The sequence below is a fragment of the Malus domestica genome, chromosome 01 (assembly GCF_042453785.1).
Source record: "Malus domestica chromosome 01, GDT2T_hap1".
In the NCBI taxonomy this organism is placed as follows: Eukaryota; Viridiplantae; Streptophyta; class Magnoliopsida; order Rosales; family Rosaceae; genus Malus; species Malus domestica.
In genome coordinates this window covers 23933614-23957877 of record NC_091661.1, presented here as the reverse complement: position 1 = coordinate 23957877, position 24264 = coordinate 23933614, and the positions used below count along the sequence as shown (strand labels likewise).

Below are 24264 nucleotides of genomic sequence, written 5' to 3'. Positions count from 1 at the left end.
TCGGGTCGTTCAAACGGGGCATTCAGGTATTGTATTTATTTGATTAATTAATTAACTATTTATTGATTATATGTTTTGATTTCTTTTGGGTTTTTTATTTTTGTATATTTCTGTTTTTCTTTAATTATTCTCTGGAATTTGGATTTTTGAGTTTTGCATTCATGCAACCTTAGGCTTCTGGGTTTATTGTTTTAGACTAAAGAAGATAATTTAAATATAATTTGAATCATTGAAGTGATCACCGCTCCCGACCTCGGTAAATCACCCTTACACTCCTCCTTTCTGTTTTCAATTTGGGACTCAAATTCAAGCTTTCATGTCCTTTACCTTTTTCATACTTCTTTCGTCCAATCCTCATCACTCTCGCCTCTCTGTCTCTCTCTCTCTAAACAATTTCCAATTGGTTTTTAAAGAGAGAAAGTGGCATCAGCAACAGTGGGGAAGGAAGAAGGACTATTCTTGTTTCTGCGATCATTTCTGCCCTTCGAAGCTCTGGGGTTTGGCTTTGGCTCTTTTAACTGTTGAGGTAATTATTAATCCATGCCAGGAGAGGCTGACAGTGAGAGAAATCGTCGGGATTGCAGGGAGATAAAGAGAGAGGGAGGAGTGGGGGTGGTGAACAGTGTCAAGTTAGGTTCGTGTATGCGGGATATGTGGAATAAGGATACATACATTTGAGAGTTTTAGGTCTTTTTCAGCGTCCCTGTTTAATTTCTGGTTTTGTGGTTTTCGATTTGCAGCTGGATTTTGTGTTTGGAATTTTTTTTTGTGATTTTGGGGGTTATGTCTGTGTGCTTTGATCTTGCGTCTGGTTGTCTAATTTGATTCGGTTTTTGCTTTCAGGAAGCGCTGGTCATCAAATTTTGGAGCTGTTGTGTGCAGCGTTGGTAGCCCTTTTGTGCTGAGGGTATACAATTTTTGTTTTTCCTTTTGAGTCTTTTGTTAAGATTATTTTTTTGGTGGCCTTTGGTCTGCAGATACAACTTTTGTTTAAATTTTTGTTTTTTCAAATTTTGGCTATTTTGTTTATGTGTTTAGATGCTCAGTGTGGGTTTATGGTATAGTTTTCCTTTTATTTTCAGGAAACGGTGCTCTTTGTTTTCTGGAACCGCTTGCAGAGCGCACGACTTGAGGATCTCAGACCGAAGGTAAAAGGTAAAAGTTAAAAATCTCTGGCTTCCTTTAGTGGTGTAAGCTTGCATGACAGAGAGAAACAATAACCAAAAATTTATCTGAAGAGAACCAAGAATTTTGAAGCCAATTACATTGGCTTAAGAATTTCTTAGGATACAACTTGCACTCGATCGACAGTTTTATTTATTTGCCTCTCTTTTCTTGCTCGGAAAATATTATTTCCAGCCCTCAAAGCTAACCAATTGAAATTTCTGTTCGGGCAACAACTAACACATAATTCTAATAAAAAAGTAGCGAGAAGAATGTAACACAGAGACACATGCATGTGGAACTTCATTGCTAGATTTTATTATTTATCATAACTCAGTAAAGAAAAATTACAGACGCTGCCTTCATAGGTTTAGGGTTTACTAGCAGGAATGCCCGCGCTCTGCTGCGGGTTTTTAGACCATGAATAATATTCATAGAAAAATTAACGGAAAATGCTACAGTAGTACAATTGCATTCATAAATGTAGCAAGTCAGAGAAAGCATGTTTTACATGAGTAACGCATTCTTGTTTTTTCTATTTTTAGATGTCTTTACTTATAAATCTATTTTTTTAGAATGAAGTTAGAAGATGTTCTAGCACCAAAGACTATTAGAAGTTGGAAAGATATGCCGATGCAATGGTTTGAGAACAGTTTGGGAAATTTTGGGTAGGAAATATGCTCGCAAGGAAAACCGACAATGGGTGAGTATCACTCTCAAAGCTGGTTTATGTCTAAATTAGTGAATTACCATAATCTTTGCTAGTTGGTTTTCACTCTTGGCCTAATTTAGTGTGTCAATGCTGAATGTATTCCTCTTTTTGCTTCATCCTGGGAAACTCTGACACCCTTACTACATTGTCACCTTTCTGATCTTTGAAGAACGAAGACTTCTCTTTCGTGTTAATCAGACCTCTGGTTTACAGATGCATGATAAAATAATTGAAAAGTCACAGTTTTATCACATGGTTTTTTATCCTAGCCATAATAAGACTAATGTGATTTATACCAAGAGACTAATGTGCTTTTTCACATGCTTTGTTGTCTCAAAATTTATAGAAATACAAAAATGATCATCACAAATTTCAAATCCTGCATTAACTGAAATTAAAACAATGATTCAAATTCCTAAAATTAAAACAGCATTTAGAAGCACTATAAACTCAAATTGCAAAAAACATCAACAACATGGTGAGAATGGAGATTTATTTTATAGAAAATGAAAAATCTTTCTCAACCAATATGCTAAAAATGTTCACCACCAGTATATAATAAAAAACAAAATGCTAACTTCATCACATAGCACCAACTTTAAACGTATCTCCTTCCGAAATTAAATTAAGAATTCACATGCCACTAATTAAGAAACTGATACTAACTGAAGTTGTATATTGTAAAATGCAACTGCTTTTAGAATTCCTAAGTGATATCAGTTAGCAAGAAACTCATACTAACTCAAGTTGTATAGTGTAATAACGCAACTACAAAAGACCAAGCTTCTGCTGCTAAAAGGCTTTTACAAAATCATAAAACTCTTAACAGTTTGAACCCTACCAGAAAGTTTATATGAGTTGAAGAACAGCTGTACTTAAGTGCAGCAAGATCATTACCTCTTACGGATTCTCCTCCGCGTCAGAACCACCTGCAGTCCAAATTAAGAAAGATTCAATGCCAGATCAAGAACAAATCAGTAATAATTTAAACTGAAATCCCTAATTATTGTTGCAGAGAGAATTCATATGAAGATTAACTACAATAATTAATTTGAATGGAATCCAAAAGCAGCATAAATATGAAGGGGAAAAAATTAATAGCAAAAGTCACATTTCAGCAGCAATTAATAGCAGAAAACAGAGTTTAGTGGCAGGGACCAAAACAATTTCAGTAAAAAAGACCAAAAACTGCAATGACTAACATATTTACATACATGTGAAAATCTATTCACAACCACATTTACAATGACTAACATATTTACAATAACTTACATATATATAGGTGTCCAAGTGTCTATCGGTACTATTGTCTTTCAAATGGATCCTCAATTTCTGAAATCACAGAAAAGAACCACCCGAAAAAGTTATGAAAAAAAAAATTCAACTGTGTACAGGTACCAAAGAAAATGTTTTTCTTTCTTTCTAAGATTTATTGATTTATGCTCGAGAACATGTGAACAATCAGCAAGAGCCACAACAGATTTAGGCATCACCCAAACACTGAATCAGATAACACATCAATAGACAATCCAACATCGCATCACTTCCTTAATTAAAGGTGGAAAGATAGGGTATGAAAACACGATTTTCAATTAAAAAAATAAAGAACACATTAAGGGCTTGAATTGCAGGTGCCCTCTCTCAGTTAGTAGCAAGTAATATAGTTATGCTGCTTATAGTTATACTAAAACAACCATCACCTAAAAGACCACACCTTTATGCTTCATTCAAAATAGCCACCATAAACAATTTGCAGTCCAAAAGTCCAATAATTCAAACCTCATAAAAAAACTGAAAGTAACTAATTAACCACCATCACCTAAAAGGCCACACCTTTATGCTTCATTCAAAATAGCTACCATAAACAATTTGCAGTCCAGAGCTCCAATAATTCAAAGCTCATAAAAAAACTAAAAGTAACTAATTAACCTTAAAATAAAGCAATTTGTTCCAGCAAAATAAAGAATGAGAATTCTGAGTAAATACAAATACCCCTAAAGATTCTAAAACAACAAAACCCTAGTTCTCAAATTACAGAACACTAAATTAGATACTAAGTTTTTACTTCTGTTATCATTCGGAATGCATGGTTAATTTATTTTTATTAATGCTCTATTGTGAGTCTGAATGGTAACTTATGATGAACTGGTAACTGATGCAAGGGATTAGGATGAGAGAACTTAGGTAACGGCTTGATATAATGACATTAAATTTTTAATTTTCTTTTAAAGAGTATATAGTTTAGAGCTCCGCCTCTGCATTTTAACAGTAGGTCGATTTGTAACTATATTGAATCGCATCATACCCTCATTTACTTTTTCAAGATGCTCAAAATGCTATGAATGACTTATCTGGTAAGGATGATGTTCTTCCTATTTAAACCTTGTTTTTCGACAACTTCTCAAGAACTAAATCATTACCAAGATTCAGTTTAATTAGTTTTCTCATCATATCCAAATTATATGCAGTTTATATAATAACACAATCATCTTCAAAGACCATTTCAAAACCAATATAACTTTAGTCCTAAAAACAAATTCACAAAACACTCAAACAGACACAGACAGCAACTAAATTGCAATTTCAAAAGAAAGGCAACTTTTGTTCTTCAATCCAAGAACCACATATGCATACCAAAATGATGACACTGTGATGGGAGTCCAAACTAAACAGCCAAAAAATAGCGAGAATAAGAGTAAGAATTCGAACAGAGTTCGTGTGTTTATATTGTATAAATGACTCTTAGCTTGTTTTGCTTCTTGCAGGCTTATGGGATTCAGGAAAAATGTGTTATTTAGTTCCTCTCGTAGAACTGAAGAGTTGTTTTCTAGAGACCCAGAATATATGGAATCTCTACCCAGCAATAAAAACAGAGAACATCACATAGGCAACAGAAGCCGAATAGAAATCCCACATTTCACAACCAAATCATCACATCAGTTCGAAACATTAAACTATAAGAACTAAAAATAATAATAACAGTACCTTGAATTGAACCCTCAGGTCAGAACCTCCTGCTTTGCAACCTGAAACAAACGAAAGAAATTAAAACCCACAAACCCACAATCAGATCAAAACAATTTTCCAGGAAAAACAAAACGAAGATTGGTATACAAAAAACCATCAAATCTATAACCTGGAAAAATAAATAAAAAGCCACACAAAAAAACCCAAAAAAAAAAAAGAAGCAACCAACCTTAAAACAGAGAACAAACAGACAGAAAGAGAGATGAATGTCCAAAATGAGAGAAAACAAAACAAATAAGGGAAATTAATATCTCTGATGAATCCCCTAAAAACTGACCTAACACACCAAAAAAATCGAAAATAATCCACAACAAAAAGGCAGAAACGATGACAATGTAAGCTGACAGTAAAAAACAGGAACTTATCTTTGGAAATCCAGGCATGCAGCGGCAAATCCGGACGACCCGTATGGTTTTCTCTGACCATCCCACTCTCCCACTTCTGAAATCCATCACCCATACCCCTCCCCCTCGCTCTTTTTCCATCGCCATCTATCTCGATCTCCGTCTGTCTGTCTGTCTGTCTGTCTGTCTCTCTCTCTCTCTCTCTCTCTCTCTCTCTCTCTGTCAAAGCCTCCATCCCCCCGAAACCCTCATTGAAGGACAACAAATGAAAACCTACACGGCAACCCCCGAATTCGCTCAAAACCGAGAGGACAAAATTGCCCTTCCAACCCAACCCAACCCAAATCTGATGGGTTTCTTGTAAATAAGGAGAAATCAAAGGGTAATCAGTCCTAAACCTTGCGGACAAAATTACCCTTCTAAATTCTAATAAATACCCTTCAAACCCAGCCCAAATCTCATGGTTTTATTGTAAATCAGATGAAATCAAGGGGCAAACAATTGACTGTAGCTAAGTTACAGTCAATTCACTCCTCAATTTTAGAATAGATAATTTTAGATAAATTGCAGTGCACTGTCTGTGCTAAAAGTTTTTGGATCCAAAGCGGTCAGGATGCTAATTTATAAAGAATTTTTCTTTAAATTTCTGTGTTCTTTTGTGATTTCATTTTATCTGAATTATTCATTTAATAATTGGGATGCACTACCTTGCAGACTATTGTTCTCTTTTGGCTATAACAAGAAATTTGATTGTGCAGATTGTATTTGTTTTGGGATCTATAAAAGGATATTACAAGGAACATATCTTGGCTGTTGATACCATACTTGGATTCTAAACTCTCCAAAGCTGCCTTCATCTGGGTTATTTTCTCAACATTCTCTTTTTCGTTTACGGTTGGTTTCGTATACCATTGCAAGTGTTAAATTTGTGATTTGTTGTGTATGTGGTGAAAAAATAGAATGCTAGAACCATTCAGATTGTTTATTTGTTACACAAAAAACTTTTAGAACTCCCGGTAGAAAGAGATTTCGCTAACGAAAAAGTCTTTTATTTTTTTATGAGACTTAAGAGGTTACCTTCTCCAAACGCATAAATGGAATTTTGAAGAAGGCTTTTGACCTCTCTATCGTCTACGATGCTGAAGTTGCCCTCATGATCATCTTCTCTCCCTCTGGCATGGCCTGCCAATTTGCAAGCCACGAGTACGTTTAATTAACAAATAATTCAACTAGCTAGCTAGGTTTGATGATCATCTTTTCAATTAATATGGTTTTGCTAACGTGTAATGCAGCATAAATAGGACCATTTCCATTTATAGAGGTAAAGTAGGGTTGCCTGAAATCAAACAACTTAATTTTGTGTTCCAATATCACAAAGAATGGTGCAGGAATTTTCATATTTGGGTAGATTTTATGAATTGTTCTCGAGCTAAAGTTTGAAATGATCTTATTCACTTTGACCTTTTCTAGAAGCTATTTGTTAATGGTTGTTAACTTGGCGAAATGAGTTTTTCATGCTACCATTTTGTTTAAATGTAGAAACAAAAACTAATATCCATGAAAAGAAAGATGAGTTACAAGGAAAGATAGGATATGTGATTAATGGTGTTTCACAGTGTTCTATGGTTTTTTTTTTATTTTCCTTTCCTTTTCTTTTGTGGACAGCAACATTGCCTTTGTTTGTATATGCTTTGTGTCTAGCCAATTTAAAGTCTGTTTAATCAATTTTAGTTCTTTCATGTTAAATGTGATGTTTAGACTTTGTGGTTTTTTGAAATAGGTGGTAGCATAATTTGTGCTGCAAATTGTTAGCAGAATAGTTCATAAGATGACTTCAGTCTGTCGAAGTTGAAGGGATTAAGGAATTAGATGATTTTGGTGAGTCGAAGAGGTTACTTTTTTTTCTCTATTGCTTGAGAATGTTTCTTTGAACAAAATGAATGAAAGCTTAGTTTTTAGCCATGGTTTCAGGTATACTTATCACAATAGAACTAAATGGAAATAAATTTTTTTGCACTTTTTTATTTTTATATATGCTGTTTGCCTATAAAATTTGTGATTTCGTTCTCTCAGTTAGCACATTTCAGATCAAGATTTCAAACATTGTACTAGACTATAGATTAGAAAAAAATCTAACTTCTAAAACATACATAAAGTTATGTAGTTTAAAAGTATGTGTGTTGTATGCAAATACAGATTTCTGCTTTTAATGGTTAACCAATGAAAATGGTTTTAGTATTGTGCATTAATAATAGTTGCTCAGGTTATGCACAAATTTTTAGCATCTTGGTAGCTTTTTTTTGTTTGTTGTTTGAAAGCAGTGAAATTTTTTTAATTTTTCTGTGGCGATTTTGAGTGGTGGAGGATACACTTTTGAGATTTTAGGATCATATTAAGTGCATTTGAGAACTAATTGAAGAAAATATTTAATTTTTTGGCAATTAGGAAAATCGCTTTGTTCTCAATAAATAAGTTGGGTTCTCTCATTTTCACTAAAACTGTCATTTATTTACATTAACAACTTTCATTTTTCCAATTTGTATCAAGGAAGCATACATATGAGAAGAAAGAAGAAGGAAGCTCTGAAGTGCTGATTAGTGTATATATATATATATGTATACACACACACACACATGTACCTAGAATATTTTGTACAGTGAGCAGTTCAACACTGCTCTAAACTTGCAACACGTTCTAAAAGACGCAATTTTCCCAGTACACATGCCCTCGATGCAACTTACGCTACTGTTCCCTGCACTGCTACAAGGTATGCGTGCTGATTTGTACATATTTTTATTTATTTTATTTTGTAATATTTAGCAAAATCAAACATTTGATCACCTTCTTTTGATTTTGGGTTTTGGTTTTGGTTTTGGTGGATTTGAAATTGGTGATTGGATAACACGTTGGAATGTGAATTTTCATGTGTTTTGTAATTCTGAGTCTGTCTTTGGAGGCTTTATGTTAATGTGTTGGATTACTGTACATACTAGCCTTACATGACTGCCTTGATTTATGCATGATGGAACTAAATTACTTTAATAGATCATTTTTCTGGTCTTCTTACTTTTGTTGGAATGTTGTTACTACAATATGTTAATTTTGGATTGTTTTGTGTCATGGGTTCTGTAGAATTAGTCTCCAGTTGTGTCATGGGTTGTGTCATCCCACAAACAATTATGCCATGAGTGGGATGCTGGATGATTGTTAAAACATGATACTTATCAAAATGCAAATAGGAAATAACACCTATGTAAGTATACTCTGGTTTTGGCCCTGCATTCTTAGTTGTGTGAGATATACATGGTTGATATCAACTAATTATGCATATTGCAATTATATTCCCTTAATTAATGGGGCTAACCTTATGAATTGAGTATACGATTAAGATGCATAGTGTTTCGATGGGAACATGAAGACTGCATTTGGGAGTGTGCATTAAATGTATTTGACGCATCAACATTTTTTTTACTTAAAATAACCCCAAAGGTTTGGCCTTTCTGTATTCTCATATAGCATTCAACCAACAACATGCCATTAGGTCTCCGTTCTCTACACAAACTAAAACAAATATTAAGTCCTTCGAACACCCAAATTCAAAACCAATAAGTAATGATAATTACATTATTGTCTTTCCCAATACACAACAAATTGGAACAAAAACTATATAACACTTCCATATGCTTATTTCACTTCATTATTTTTTTGCATTCCAGTTGGTCTTTGTTTTGTTCTCAGACAGTTATCAGCATAGATAAAGTAAAATTCTGTTCTTGGCTATCTTTTTCTTTACTGTAGCATCTGTTGATCTGTTAATGTAAATTTGGGTTATGTTGAATTTTTCAATTTGATTCTCCAATATATTTTTTTGTAGTCCAGTCGTGCAGAAGACATCTCCATTAACTGGTAACAGATGAAATCGTTTGCTGTTGAGGTTCCGTGCAAAAAAGCGAAAATGCTGCAAGTGGAGGATAGATAACAGCTCAAGACACATGGTATGAGGGTGCAGGTAAACTGTACATATGCATCTAGAAAAAGTAAAAAGTTAAGGCGGGTTGGCTGTAGCTTCTCCTTCTCACCACAACAGAAAATACTTTTGAATTGCATTAAGCTGTTAATAAATTAAGCTTAAGCTATATTTTACTTATAAAAAATGGGTAAACTGTTTTAAATAGGAAAATTAAGTGCTTAAATCAGGTAAACTGTCACTTTTACAAAGTTTTCTGGTAAATTAGATATATAGTGTAATTCGAAGAGTTGTATTGACCTTTACTTTTGTTAAATTATATAGTTTAATTACGTCCCCTTTGTCCAATCCCTATATATCTGCTCAACTCTTGGGTCAATTATTTTCCAGTAGGAATGTTTAATTGCTTGATCAATGATGTCGATTCAATTTGAAGAAGAAATAGGATTTTTGTTCAATAGGGATTTGAAATAGGGATTGAGACTCTCACATATGAGTAAGATGTCCCAATTGTTCATCGATTCTTAGGTGCTACGTCTTTTTAGTTGTTTTGCGTGGAAACTATTCATGCCTGTTGTGACTAATACATTAAAGTCCCGCGGCAACGCACGGGCATATTTTCTCGTATGTCCTAATTTAGATATAGGACTAGGCTTCTTAATTAGTTCACCGCCTCAATTCCTTCAGAGCTCCTTATGTCTTTATCACTCATGATTGTAATCCCTTTCCTCTGGCCGGTAGACTTATCCTCAGCAGAGACATTTAGAATACCGTTGGCATCAATGCTGAAACAAACATCGAATTTAGCAGCGCCCTTTGGAGCTGGAGGAATACCGTCGAGCATAAATTGACCCAGAAAATTATTATTTTTGGGGTTAGTACTCTCACCCTCATAAATGGGGAAAATGACGGACACTTGATTGTCATAGAGAGTAACTAGAGTTGTGTTCCTCTTGATGGGAATACTACTGTTTCTTGGAATCACAACATTCATGACAGGATTTACTTCAGTACCAAGTGATAAAGGGGTGACATCCAAGAGAGTGAAGTCTTGAAGCTTCCCATTTCCATTCCCACTCAAGACTGCAGCTTGAACAGCGGCACCATACGCAATTGCCTCATCCGGATTGATACTCTTGCACAACTGCTTCCCCTTGAACACATCCTGCAACAGTTCCTGCACTTTGGGAATTTTAGAAGATCCGCCGGCAAGAACAACATCATGGACACTGCTTACTTCCATATTGGCATCCTTCAAACACTTCTCGACTGGCTCCATACACTTGTTAAAGAAATCCATATTCAATTGCTCAAATTTGGCACGGGTAATAGTTGTATAGAAATCAGTTCCCTCAAACAAACAGTCGATTTCAATGTCAGTGGCTGAAGTAAACGAAAGCCTCCTCTTTGCTTTCTCACATGCGTTTCTTAACCTCCTTAGTGCTTTAGAGTTTCCACTCACGTCCAAATTATGCTTCTTCTTAATTGCTCAACACAAAAGTCCACCATTTTGTTATCGAAGTCTTCTCCTCCAAGGTGAGTGTCTCCAGCCGTGGCCTTCACTTCAAACACACCATCACCTATGGTAAGTAGTGAAACATCTAAAGTACCACCACCTAAATCAAATATCATAACATTTCTCTTGCTATACCAACCAGCCTTCCTGTCAATGCCATAAGCAATTGCTGCAGCAGTTGGTTCGTTGATGATGCGCATCACATTTAGACCAGCAGTGTTGCCAGCATTTTTTGTAGCCTGACGCTGTGAATCATTGAAGTAAGCAGGGACAGTGATAACTGCATTCTTCACAGTGGAGTTGAGGTAGGCCTCAGCAGTCTCCCGCATTTTCGATAGAACCATGGCTGAAATTTCTTCGGCAGCAAACTGTTTCTCTTGTCCCTCGTGGGTAACCACAATCAAGGGCTTGCCGCCAGGACCTTCAGTGACTTTAAATGGCCAGAGCTTCAAATCACTTTGAACAGTGGCATCACTGAATCTCCTACCAATTAACCTCTTTGCATCTGCAAATAAATGATAAATTAAAAAAAAAAAAACACATTCCTACAAAGAAAGAACAATTTCTATGTGGTTAGTAAGATAAGTTATTCGAATATTTAATGAATAACTCATCTTAACGACAAAATACGCTGCAGCGATAGTTATAATTCAACTTCATAATGTTCGTACTTACAGCTTTTTGTTGTGTTAAAAAAATAAATTCTATGGCATATAAGCATTTTCCATGAACTAACTCCGAAATTAAACACTGTTAAATTAATAGCAGATAAACGAGGAGCTAACCAAAAATGGAATTGGTGGGGTTCCTGATGATTTGGTTGATGGCTGAATCACCAACAAATCGCTCAGTCTCAGTGAAGGCAACACAAGATGGAGTGGTCCTGTTACCCTGATCATTCACTATGATTTCCACACGTTCGTGCTCCCACACTGCGACACACGAGTACGTTGTCCCCAGATATCAATCCGATTGCGTGGCCTTCTTTTCCTGCCATTCTCTGCACGGGAACACGATGAAGAAGAAGAGCAGAGAAGAAAAATTATTTCAGTGAGAGTAGTAGGGAGGGACTAGAGAGAGCGAGTCAGGCTAGTTTATTGGGGAAGAGAAAGAGTTCAGAGTGGTGTCTTTCATAACTTAGATCTAACTTGGGAACGAAGAATCATTTATCTTTTGCTTTTCTAAAGTTTTGTGCAAAAAACGTTGGAATGCAATAAGTCTCCAAAATTGATTTTCTGTTGCCTGTTCTATGCCAAATTATGCAGCAACCAAAGCACAAACGATAACGATTACAAAAAAAAAATAGAACTTTAACGAAAAGCTCCCGATACAGTTTAGTTTAACGAAAAATCACATTTTTACCTAAAAAGTCAATCTTGGTACTATTCATTTTATCCTTTATTTTTTTCTTATCGTTAAAACTCAAAGTTTTCAAGCAATTTTCATTAGTTTTCCTAAATAAAGAAGAGTTTTAACAAAAAGCCCACGGTACTGTTTATTTTAACAAAAAACCACATTTTTATACTAAAAAGTCAAACCTAGTACTATTCATTTTACCTTTTATTTTGTACTTATCATTAAAACTCAAAGTTTTATAATATTTTTTCATTAGTTTTCCTAAAACAAAGCATAAATGATAAGCATTACTTTATACCTTTACCTTTACTGCCTTTTAACTTTACCTTCTTTTTTATTTTTTTCTGAGAGAACTTTACAACTTGCTTGCACATATTGAAAGTGGATCTCGGCTTTTGCAGATAGAAAGCTAGCACATATCTCAGTAGCTAAGTAAAGTACTCCTCCGAGAATTATTCTGTTTCGATGACTTTTTAAGGCATATTTGGAAAATTGGGAGAATGCTTCTTCTTCTCCTGACATTCTCAGCATTCTCAGCGCTAACTCAAAGAAGAACAACCAATAGTTTTGGTTAATTGTTTGTTAAAGGTTCATCCATGCCAAAGCGCAAAACCTATAAAACAAAAAGAACAAATTTCTACGGTTAAACTTATCAATTGCAACTCCTTTAATTACATAACTCAAATCAAATTAAGCTACCGGCCGTCTCACTTTCTAAAATTCAATAAGATTGCAGCATCAACAGAGTTAATAATAATAATAATACTTGCAAGGGGCATGTATGGTTAAAAGCTTTTACTCATGCACCCAATATTCAGGTTCAGAGGTCGCACTTGGTGTGATGGCAAGTGCCTTCGCCCATGAGCGGTAGGTCTCGGGTTCGAGACTTGGGAGCAGCCTCTCCATAAATGGGGGTAAGGCTAGCCGACATTCACCTCTCCCAGACCCTGCGTAAAGCGGGAGCCTTGTGCACTGGGTACGACCCAATATTCAGGTTCAATTCTCCCTTCCCACACTAAGAGAATGAATTTTATATACAAAATTATTAGTTATACATATTTCACCACATACCAGATATATCTGTCTTCGGAATTTCATGGCACTAAATGAAAGGGAAAAGATAAGGAAGAACAAATAGGTTTTTTTTTGCTTTCAGTTTATTTATTTATTTATTACAAACGATACTATTACTCTAAGCTATATCAGAAATATCTTCAGAATTAGATAGCTTGCGTCTAAAAAGTAGTGAGTTGAAAAGGAGCCATATCCACTAGGCATTCCACCACTTGCAATGAAGAGCAAATAAGTTTTGATCAAGGTGCAAGTGATAAAGGGAAGTTTTGAAAAGGAAAAAAAATTTAGGTGCCTTATAATATCAAATTGAAGTTCAGCATGGTCCTAATGCCACACTGCAGGAAAGGACTAACTTGTCCCTTGACAAATCGAGCGGAGATAGGAATATAAATCACATATTGGCTTCATCTAGGTCCCAAAACATGTTGGTTTGTATACATTTTGGTAAAGTGTTAATTTTTTGTCGTCTTTGAATACATAAAATCGATACACTTGTCAACACACACTCATATATATATACAAGTGAATCTGACATATATTGATAGGATATAGGGTGGACTGATGTTGAGCCTGCAGTGGCCATGGCCCCCAACAACTTTTCCAAAGGTTTATATATTTGTTGAAATTTGTATGTTTTACTTGTAGATTCATGCTTTCGGCCATCCCGTTTTTAGATCCAGCTGGTTCCATCCCTGATATGATGCATCTCTATTAGAGTGTGTAAATAATTGTACTGGTTTTGTGCATTGTTTGTTAGATGAAGGATTAGGTCATTGTTTCAAAAACCCTAATTATTAATTTTTTATTTTGGAAGATTAAAACCCTAATTGTTATAGGTATATAAATAAAGGGTAAACGTGTGAAAGCACGAATTCAAAATTAACATAATAGTTGAAACATTAGAACCATTTTATCAAGATAAATTACAGAGTAGCCACGCATAAGTAAAACAAATCATGTTTCGGTCTTTAGCATGACATAAGATTCTTTCTTACATTATTCTTTCAATTCCTTCACAAGTTGTGTCATTTGTGAGAGTTATCCCCTTCTTCTGGCCAGTCAACATGTCTTCAGCACATACGTTCAGAATCCCATTGGAATCAATATCAAAGACAATATTGAATTTAGGAACACCCCTCGGAGCTGGAGGAATGTCTTTGAGCCTAAAATCACCCAGAAAGTAATTATTCACTGTTGTTGTACTCTCGCCTTCATAGACGGCAAATCTAACAACTGCTTGGTTGTCATGCCGAGTGGTAACAGTATAATTCCTCTTGACGGGCATTTTGGTGTTTCTTGGTATCACAACAGTCATGTCCCGTTCACACCCAGTCTCCACCCCGAGTGATAGCGGTGTGACATCCAACAAAGTGAGGTCTTGAAGCTTTTCATTTCCCTTCCCGTTCAGGACTGCAGCCTGAACAGCAGCACCGTAAGCCACTGCCTCATCCGGATTAATGCCTTTACACAACTCCTTACCCTTGAAGACATTTTTTAAGAGTTCTTGCACCTTAGGAATTCTCGAAGAGCCACCAACAAGAACAACATCGTGGATGCTGCTGACGTCCAATTTAGCATCCTCCAAACACTTGTTCACTGGCTCCATACACTTGATAAAGAAATCCCTATTGAGTTCTTCAAATTTGGCCCGAGTAATAGTTGTATAAAAATCATTACCCTCGTGCAAACAGTCAATTTCAATGTCTGTTGAAGACGTAAATGAAAGTCTCCTCTTTGCTTTCTCACAACTATTTTTTAACCTCCTAAGTGCTTTGGAGTTTCCAGTCACGTCTAAGTTATTCTTCCTCTTGAATTGCTCCACACAGTAATTCACCATTCTGTTATCTAGGTCTTCACCTCCAAGGTGAGTATCCCCAGCAGTGGCTTTCACATCAAACATGCCGCAACTAATGGTAACTAGCGACACATCTAAAGTACCGCCACCAAAATCAAACATCATAACATTTCTCTTGCTGTACCAGCCAGCCTTCTTGTCAAGGCCATAAGCAATGGCTGCAGCAGTCGGTTCATTGATGACACGCAGCACCTTTAGGCCGGCACTCATAGCTGCATTTTTTGTAGCCTGACGCTGTGAGTCACTGAAGTAAGCAGGGACTGTGACGACCGCACTCTTAACAGTTGAGCCGAGGAAGGCCTCAGCAATCTCTCGCATCTTTCCCAATACCATTGATGAGATTTCTTCAGCAGCAAACTGCTTCTCTTGGCCCTTGTGAGTGACCACAATCGTAGGCTTATCATGAGGACCTTCGATGACCTTGAAAGGCCACAACTTAATATCATCTTGAACACATGAGTCACTAAATCTTCTACCAATTAATCGCTTGGCATCTAAAAATTGGTGCCACAATTAGAAAACAAATCTAACAAAGTAAAATAATTAAAAAGAATTTTGTAAACAAATCTGTATAGAATAACAATAATTTTAACCAGAAAACTGGTGCAAACTTTAATACTATCATTGTAGTTCGACTATGACTTCTTAAGCATCAATCTTAAGTCTCCCATTGAGATCACCATAACAAAATTAAGACAAATCTTTCAGCCCCTTTTATTAAAATAACACAATATGTGTCATTATCGATTTGAGAAAAGCTGATTATCAATTTGGAAAGTACAAGTGGGAAGAACCTTACCAAAGATGGAGTTGGAAGGGTTTCTGATGAGCTGGTTAAATGCAGCATCACCAACCAGTATTTCGGCATCAGTGAATGCAACGTGAGATGGAGTTGTCCTGCTACCCTGATCGTTCACTATAATTTCTACATGATCATACTGCCACACCGCCACACACGAGAAGGTTGTCCCCAGGTCGATCCCGATTGCATGACCTTCAGCTTTGTCTTTTCCCGCCATTCTAAGCTAAGAAACTGGAAGAAGAACAGTACTAAAGAACAGAATTGAATGGTAGCAGAGAAAGAAGATAAAAGAGAATAGAAAGTAGAAGATATTATGGGGAACATAGGACACTTTTGATTCTTTATTCTTTTTCTTTTGGGTACACTTTTGGTTCATTATTTTCCAAATTTAAAGAAGCAATGTACAGTAAGTTTTAATCTTCTTCATGAAGTAATCTTCTTCATTAAGTTCCAAATTTAAAGAAGCAATGCACAGTATGTATAAAGAAGAAGAAAAACTGTTGCAGAGAGAGTAGTAGGGAGATGACTTTGGCTGGGAATTAATTTCTACTTGGGAAATGTATAATCATTTATGTTTTTCTGTCTAAATAGTTGTGCAGGGAGCAACAATTTATGTTTAGTTCCTTGTTTATGCCAAATTAAGATTCATCAATGCCGAAGCACAAATTTTGAATTTGAAGTGCTTAATACAAATTTGGCGTGCAATACTTTTTTTAGCTACTTTATAACTTCATTAATTGTACAAAAGTACCGAAAAAAAAAATATACCAAACAAACAAACGACACCAATACTAGTGGCGGAGCCACAGAAGCTCAAAGAGGTGTGGCTGTACTTGTGGTTGTCAAAAATAGACCCTAAGAACAAAAATACGCCCCTCTAATTCTTCTAAACTTGCACAAAAACCTGCAATCCCGTTTGCTGCGGCCGGAAGTTGCAGGGCCGGCCCTGAAAATTTGGGGATCCTAGGCGAGCCTTCGAAGTTGGGCCCTAAAATTCTCTGATCTCTGGTTCTTTGTATATTGATTTGTATAAAAAGAATTCGCTAAATACATAAAAAGTTCTATTTTCATATCAAATATCATTAAAAATTAATGTTAAAAGAAGATAAATATACAAACATTATTTAAACATTACACGATTCACGTTTTTAGACACAAATGTACTGAATGTTTGCAATCAAGAGTTTAAGATTAAGAGTGAAGAACAATAAAACTTGATGATCAAGAGAGTAAATAACAACAAAACTTGATTGATGAGTATAATAAATTCAATGCCAATTGTTTCTCTTGTGTTTTTTTCCTTCTAAAATCAACATCACACTAACGAATTGAATATTAAAATAATCCATTGAATAAAAAGTTATTGAAAAAAAAATATAAAATTCAAAGTTTTGATTACCTTAAAGTACAATCTTTAAGCCCATATGATAGTTGATATGATAGTTGGTTTAAACATTCAATAGAAATGGAGAGAATGAGAAGTTGAAAGAAAAAAAATTGCAAAGAGACTTGAGTTTTATAACTTTATATTTATTTGGACAGATGGATTGGCAGTAAATTTGAAAAGCAAGAAAAATCAAGAAAAATCTAGTGACTTTGTGTTTCAAACTCTACACCCCAAAGAAAAATGAAGCCGATATTTCCACTACACTAGCAAATAAATTATGATATTTTTTACTTTTTTTGAAGATCCTTCCGAAATGGGGCCCTAGAAGGACGCCTACTTGGGTTACCCACAGGGTCGGGCCTGAGAAGTTGCTCCGGTCTTGGTGATGTAAAACTGTATAAGTTGCAAATTTTGCAACTCACCGGAAAGGGTAGGTAAAGATGCATAATTGCATCTGATTTTGCATCACAAAAGGTAGGCTCCACAAGGGAAAAAGAAGAGAGAGGTTCACGTGGGATGCAAAATACTATTTAAAAAGAAAACAGTTTCCTTTATACATAGGCATAGCATTTTTTTCATTCATCCACCAATTTTCTTCTCTTTCAATTCTCACACAAAACATTTCCTCATTAAACTTTTTCTAGTTTTGCTTCAACCCTTGTGAAATCAACGTCTAAATGAGATGAAATCAATGTTGTCCAAATCTTGAAAAAATTTCATCCAATTGTGCGGAAAAAAAAGTTATGTTAACAAAAAAATCTACATAAAAACGAATAAATACTTACAAATCAAAATTGTCATCTCCTCATTTACATTTATGCAGCGGAGCAAAACAAAATTCACACCTCTGGAAATGTAAAAGTGACTTTGCATCCCACATATACATGGTGTTACTCGTTGCATCCCATTATTTTCTGTATTATCTTTATCTTGTTGATAATTCTTCCGTGTACTTTGAAAAGCACATCATAGGACATTGGCTTTATACCTTATTTTGTTGTAGTTTAGTGTAATGCTTGTAATTTTTTTTAATAATTGATTAATTAAGAAATTATTGTATTACAGTAAATTTGCAATTGTGTGATTATATATATATATATATATATATTTTTTTTTTTTAATTTATTTTATTTTATTTTTTTTTTTTGAAAATCTTATTACAACGGGCATTGACCGTGGTCAATTAGTGATCCACAATGGTCATAGTGCATGATGCTAGATTCCAATTTATCACGAGTTAGATCCGTGATTATTATTTAATTGATAACACGCTTTGACCGTGGTAGAAGTTCAAACCTTTCATCACGTTCAGATTACTAACGGACACAATGTCCGTGGTAAATTGCAATTAACCACGGACATTTACCGTGATAGATGTGGGTTTTTCTTCTAGTGTATAGTAAGAAATATGAAACTATTTTGACAAAAAAAAGGAAAAAAATAAAGAAACACGAAACTGTGTATCAAGTATGAAGTACACCTCCATTTACTGGGAAATAGTCAGCTTAGAAGTTTACTTTTCCTTGAACACCTCCAAAAACAAGTCCTTCACGAGTGACATGCTGCCCTTAATGCTCGAACCTCACTAACTGCATCTTCTATATGTCTACTTCTACATAAGCACAAAGAGAAATAAAATAAAATCTTGTACTTCTTGGGTGGGAATATACTAATTTGATCTCAAGTAAGAGAAGTAAATACGGAAATAAAAGATAATCATGTGGTATAAACCAAGTGGATACACTCAACTATACACAAAATTATGATAGTGCAAATTCATATAAACATGTAAGCCTTCTTTCTTTTTCATGGCGTCTACAATTTTATTTTTTTTCAGAATAAATTTAAGAACAGAAATTACCTGAACACCAGTTAGAGGATCACCGTAACCGGTGCAGGGGAAAAGTTGGAAGTTACTGATACAAAAAAAAAAACAACAACAAAGCGCAAAAAAAATTCATACAGAACATTCATCAATAAAATGAAAAGAAATTAGAGAAAAGATCACCTCGGTTCTTCACTTCATATTGTCGACTTTTTTAACTTTTGGAATGGTCGGAGCTTGGAGATTTTAGTTTTCTTTTTCATATGCAAATAATCACAACTGACTCGGGTTTATTGAGTGGGAAGTTACTGGGCGAGGGAAAACACCGTAGAAACGTGTAGATTTTAGGTTTGAATTTGAATCCCACGTCTACTGCAAAGAGAAGATTAAGAGGATAAACGTGGGTTTGTGTTTATCTTTTCTTTCTTTCTTTTTTTTTAATTTGTGTTTTTCAACTTTTTTGTGTTTATCTTTTTTTTTTTTTTTAAGTTGTGTTTTTCACTTTTTAGTGTTTGACATGTTTATCCAGGGTTTAATAATTTATATTTTTATTTGTTATTTGTAGAGAGTTATAACCGTAAATTTATGGGATTTTAGTTGATAAGTAGTGTTTCATTAATAATATTTACAGATTTTTTTTTCAACTAATATTTACAGATTTTGAGTAGTGCTGTGAAAATTCCAAATTGCATATATGTTTGAAATTTTGAAACATTTTGGTGTCCCTCCAATTTTATTTTAATTACGATGTGGATACTAACAATAATGATCACGAGCTTTGCCTGTGGTGGCTTATTATATTAACAACATGGAACTTTGCACGTGGTCATTCACTTTTAATTTATAACGGACTAAAATTTGTTCGTGGTAAAAAATGTTATTCACCACATGCTTATTATACTTGTGGTAAATTTGTACTTTTTATAACGAGTTTATAAAGTCCGTGGTAAAATTGTCGTGGTGGATAAGTTGATGTCTTGTAGTGTCATATCTCTTTTCACTTGAGTTTTATTGTCCATAGGAGTCAACACATGACGCATGCATATAAAACATGCTGATCTGTGTTGCCATCTATATACATATTATTTTTGTTTGGGTTTTAGTACTAAAAATCCTATATTATTTTTGTTTTTGGCAATTAGTTTACTTCATACACAGAAAATGCTCTATTTTTTGTTTTTGGATACTGAAACGTCATGTTAGATCAGCAATGTATAGGGTTAACTATAGCTTTTGCAAAGATTTTAAACTACGATTCACCATTGAATGTAAACATAAGTGCATATAAAACATCCCCATACAAATTTGAAACATGGATAAACCTCAACTTTAGCCTCGTTTTGCTGTAGTTTTATCATTTCCTACATGATCTCAATTCCATCGCAATTTTTTCTGTCACAGTTGATCGAAATCCTTTTCTCTCGACCGGTAGACTTGTCTTCTGCAGAGACAGTTAGGATACCATTGTCATCAATAGCAAAGCAAATAGTGATTTTAGGAACACCAGCAGGAGCTGGAGGTATGCCATCCAGAATAAATTTACCCAACAAGTTATTATCTACGACTGCAGTGCTCTCACCCTCAAAAATGGCTACTGTTCCTTCAGTTTGGAAATCATAGATAGTAGTGTAAGAATCTTGCTTGATCCTCACAGGAATTCTTGTATTTCTAGGAATAATAACTGACATGCGCTTATCAATCCCAATCGCCACACCAAGTGACAGAGGGGTGACATCCAAGAGAGCAAAGTTTTGAATCTTCCCAATTAGATCCCCACCACTCAAGACGGCTGCTTGAACGGCTGCACCATATGCTATAGCCTCATCCGGATTGATGGTCTTGCATAGTTTCTTTCCCTTGAACACATTCTGTAATAGTTGCTGCACCTTGGGGATTCTAGATGAGCCACCAGTGAGTACAACATCATGGACTCTGCCTACATCCATTTTAGCATCCATCAAACACTTATGCACAGGTTCCATGCACTTGTCGAATAAATCACTGTTGAGCTGTTCAAATTTGGCACGGGTAATGGTTATATGGAAATCGATACCTTGATGCAAACAATCAATTTCAATGTCTGTAGTCGTCATAAATGAAAGTCTCCTCTTTGCCTTCTCACATTCACTTTTTAACCTTCTAAGAGCTTTGAAGTTTCCACTCATGTCCAACTTATGCTTCCTCATGAAGTGCTCAACGCAATAATTAACCATTTTGTTATCCAAGTCTTCACCTCCTAGGTGAGTGTCTCCAGCCGTGGCCTTCACTTCAAAGACACCATCACCAATGGTAACTAGTGACATGTCTAAAGTACCACCACCAAAATCAAATATCATCACATTTCTCTTGCCATACCAACCCGCCTTCTTGTCAAGCCCATAAGCAATTGCTGCAGCATTTGGTTCGTTGATGATACGCATCACCTTCAGGCCAGCACTAATACCTGCACTTTTTGTAGCCTCACGCTGCGAATTATTGAAATAAGCAGGAACTGTAATAACAGCATTTGTCACAGTTGATCCAAGGTAGTCTTCAGCAATCTCTCGCATCTTTGCCAGAACCATGGATGAGATCTCTTTGGCAGAAAACTGCTTCTCTTTGCCTTTTTGAGTAACCACAATCATAGGCTTATCTCCGGAACCTTCAATTACCTTAAATGGCCACAGTTTCATATCACTTTGAACAGAGGCATCACTGAATCTCCTGCCAATTAACCTCTTCGCATCTGCAAAGTCATGCAAATTTTTTATTTTCTAACCAAGTTAAAGAATTTTTAACAAAGAACAATACCAAGTCCATACCAGCAATTGTGATGAGTCCAAGCATATGATTCAAAAAAAAAAAAAAAATAACATAGGGTAAATTTTGTCAAACATATAATTTTTCACAACTTCTAATGTCAATTCTAAAGTGGATAGTAGTTGCTCTATATTGCTTTAAGTAACAATTCATTCAAAATTGTCTCATCAGTAGTATATTAAAAGTATGGCATATTGCATAATTGTTGCACCCTAGTGAACAGGTATTGATCACTTGTATCAATTATTGCTTGTCCCAAATTTAATTTATGTTGAAAATTTGAACCTCAAGCTCGGCATAACTTCGCAATTGCAGTATAGAAGTACAACAAATCAAGGATTGAAAGAACCAGGTGACTACAAAACTGAACAAAGAAAATATGTACTCACAACATATTTCATAGAAATATAAGCTTACCAAAAATGGAGTTGCTGGTGTTTCTAATAGCCTGGTTAATTACTGCTTCACCAACCAGTATTTCGGCATCAGTGAAGGCAACGTGAGATGGAGTCGTCCTGTTACCCTGATCGTTCACTATGATTTCTACATGATCATTCTGCCACACCGCCACACACGAGTAGGTTGTCCCCAGGTCGATCCCGATTGCGTGGCCTTCTTCTCTTGCCATCCTCTGCACGGGAACACGACAAAGAAGAATAGAAGGGAAGAAAAATGATTGCAGTGAGAGTAATAGGGAGGAACTAGGGAGAGTGAGTCTGGATAGTTTAGTGGGGAAGAGAAAGTTCAGAGTGGTGTCTATCATAAGTTAGATATATACTTGGGAACGAAGGTCATTTATGTTTTGGTTCCCTAGTCTTTTTCTTTTGGACACTTTTGGTTCATTAAGTTCCAAAATTAAAGAAGCAACAGTAAGTTGTAACCTTCTTCATTAAGTAATCTTCTTCATTAAGTTCCAAATCTAATAAGACTACATAATTAAAAAAATGTGATTTGGATTTAGTTAAGTAATCTTCTTCATTCAATTGCCAAACGGAAAAATTAATCTATTTCGTCGATTTGTTTGAGCTTTTACAATGAGCTTGATCAAGCTCAATGAATTATGTTCATACGCACACATAAAGCAGATTGGATGCCTGAACGAACTTAATTTTCAAAAGTTGATGTAAAATAAAGTCATTAAATTCTTATTTATGAAACATGATTTATAAAATTGACATTTTGTTTTACAGAGATTTGGATTAGATTATCAGCAGTTGCTAAATCTTGTCACAGTAGTGTCATGGATCCTAGAGAGCGGTAACATACCCATTTATATTCTCTTGCAACAAACATCTTGGAGTATGAATTCCAACGTACTAAAGAAGAAAAAGAATCCTAATGTTATAATGACTCAAGAAATTTCATGGAACCGAGTAAACATGACACATCAGTTGTTTATCTATGTCAAATTTTTCATTAAACCCATTTCGCGCACTGAGCTGTAGCAAGATTACAGAACTCAACACATATTTCTTTCATAACAAAAACAACCAGCATATCAAAACGATGTTATGATGCATGACAAGCAAGCAAAAGGAGTGCCTATAAACTGTAACGACCCGTCCCCAATCATTACGGTTTTTATCATTTTAAAGTGTGAATTTACGAAAATGCTCTTCGAGGCATAAACGTTGACTTTTGTTGACCACATTGTCGTGTCACGTGAGATCCATTTTCTTGGTGTACCCTTGTAGTACTCTTCGTTACGAACGCGTGGGCGCAAGCAGAACCGAATTTGGAGTTACGATGAGGTAATAGGGAGTAGGGGTGGGTTCGGTTTAAATCGATTCGGTTTTTTGCCAAAACCGAAACCAAACCGAAATTTCGGTTCGGTTCGGTTCGGTTCAATTTTTTTCGGTTCGGTTTTTTTTCGGTTCGATTTTTTCCGGTTCAGTTTCAGTTCGGTTTCGGTTTTTTGTTTTTATTGTTTTTCATTGAAATTTTAAATTTTAACATATCCAACACAATCATAACATAAACATTTTAACTAGAATCAAAGACAATGAAAATAAACATTTAAAGTTGAACTAAAATCATCAATCAAGTCTTCCAAAGTCCAAACTAACAACCTCACAACACAAAAATCACACAAAAATCGTACAAATGACTTAGAAAAGTTAAATTGTATGATGTTGTTCAAAGATCAGTGTTATTTGCTTGTAACTGCATGTTGACAACTTGATTAGTAAAGGTAATGCGTGGGTGGATTTATTTAGTGTGTGTTGGATTTTTTTCCATCACAAATTACCCAAGTAATCTACCCAAAATAAATGTTTATGGATTATGTTACATGTTATATGAGAGTAGATTTGGAAAAGAAAGCTGGCGCATAAGTAGACAGTGCTATGGAGATGGATATAGGTACTTCGGGAAGAGGTTTGGTTCCGGAACCTTATATTGGGGAGAAATAATAGGTTAGGGTTTAGAGTTTTTATA

General features: G+C 35.2%; 2 protein-coding genes, 1 long non-coding RNA gene and 1 pseudogene across 3 annotated transcripts; 1 reads left to right on the top strand and 3 right to left on the bottom strand.

Annotated features, from left to right (window-relative positions):
* Nucleotides 1-1081: 1081 nt before the first annotated feature.
* On the top strand, nucleotides 1082-7139 carry LOC139196033 (uncharacterized). Its single transcript, XR_011581102.1, has 4 exons — nucleotides 1082-1155; nucleotides 6006-6141; nucleotides 6318-6450; nucleotides 7028-7139. It is a non-coding gene; the product is annotated as an uncharacterized lncRNA (long non-coding RNA).
* Nucleotides 7140-9593: 2454 nt separating this feature from the next.
* LOC114824379 (heat shock cognate 70 kDa protein-like) lies at nucleotides 9594-11990 on the bottom strand (annotated as a pseudogene).
* Nucleotides 11991-14032: 2042 nt separating this feature from the next.
* LOC103426395 (heat shock cognate 70 kDa protein-like) lies at nucleotides 14033-16171 on the bottom strand. Its single transcript, XM_008364489.4, has 2 exons — nucleotides 15815-16171; nucleotides 14033-15509 (listed from the first exon to the last, which is right to left on the bottom strand). Exons 1-2 carry the CDS (start codon nucleotides 16032-16034, stop codon nucleotides 14152-14154), a joined length of 1578 nt encoding a protein of 525 aa, XP_008362711.2. The 5' UTR covers nucleotides 16035-16171; the 3' UTR covers nucleotides 14033-14151.
* Nucleotides 16172-20260: 4089 nt separating this feature from the next.
* Nucleotides 20261-22641, bottom strand: LOC103406367 (heat shock cognate 70 kDa protein-like). The gene is made up of 2 exons (XM_017324434.3): nucleotides 22246-22641; nucleotides 20261-21754 (listed from the first exon to the last, which is right to left on the bottom strand). Exons 1-2 carry the CDS (start codon nucleotides 22589-22591, stop codon nucleotides 20391-20393), a joined length of 1710 nt encoding a protein of 569 aa, XP_017179923.3. The 5' UTR covers nucleotides 22592-22641; the 3' UTR covers nucleotides 20261-20390.
* Between the last annotated feature and the right edge of the window lie 1623 nt (nucleotides 22642-24264).

Excerpts from the sequence above, each read along its gene's own strand:
- LOC103426395 (XM_008364489.4), bottom strand. The coding sequence starts at position 16,034 with ATGGCGGGAAAAGACAAAGCTGAAGGTCATGCAATCGGGATCGACCTG. Across the intron at positions 15,510-15,814 it reads CCCTTCCAACTCCATCTTTG|ATGCCAAGCGATTAATTGGT; the intron begins GTAAGGTTCTTC and ends ACCAATTTTTAG.
- LOC103406367 (XM_017324434.3), bottom strand. The coding sequence starts at position 22,591 with ATGATAGACACCACTCTGAACTTTCTCTTCCCCACTAAACTATCCAGA. Across the intron at positions 21,755-22,245 it reads CACCAGCAACTCCATTTTTG|ATGCGAAGAGGTTAATTGGC; the intron begins GTAAGCTTATAT and ends ATGACTTTGCAG.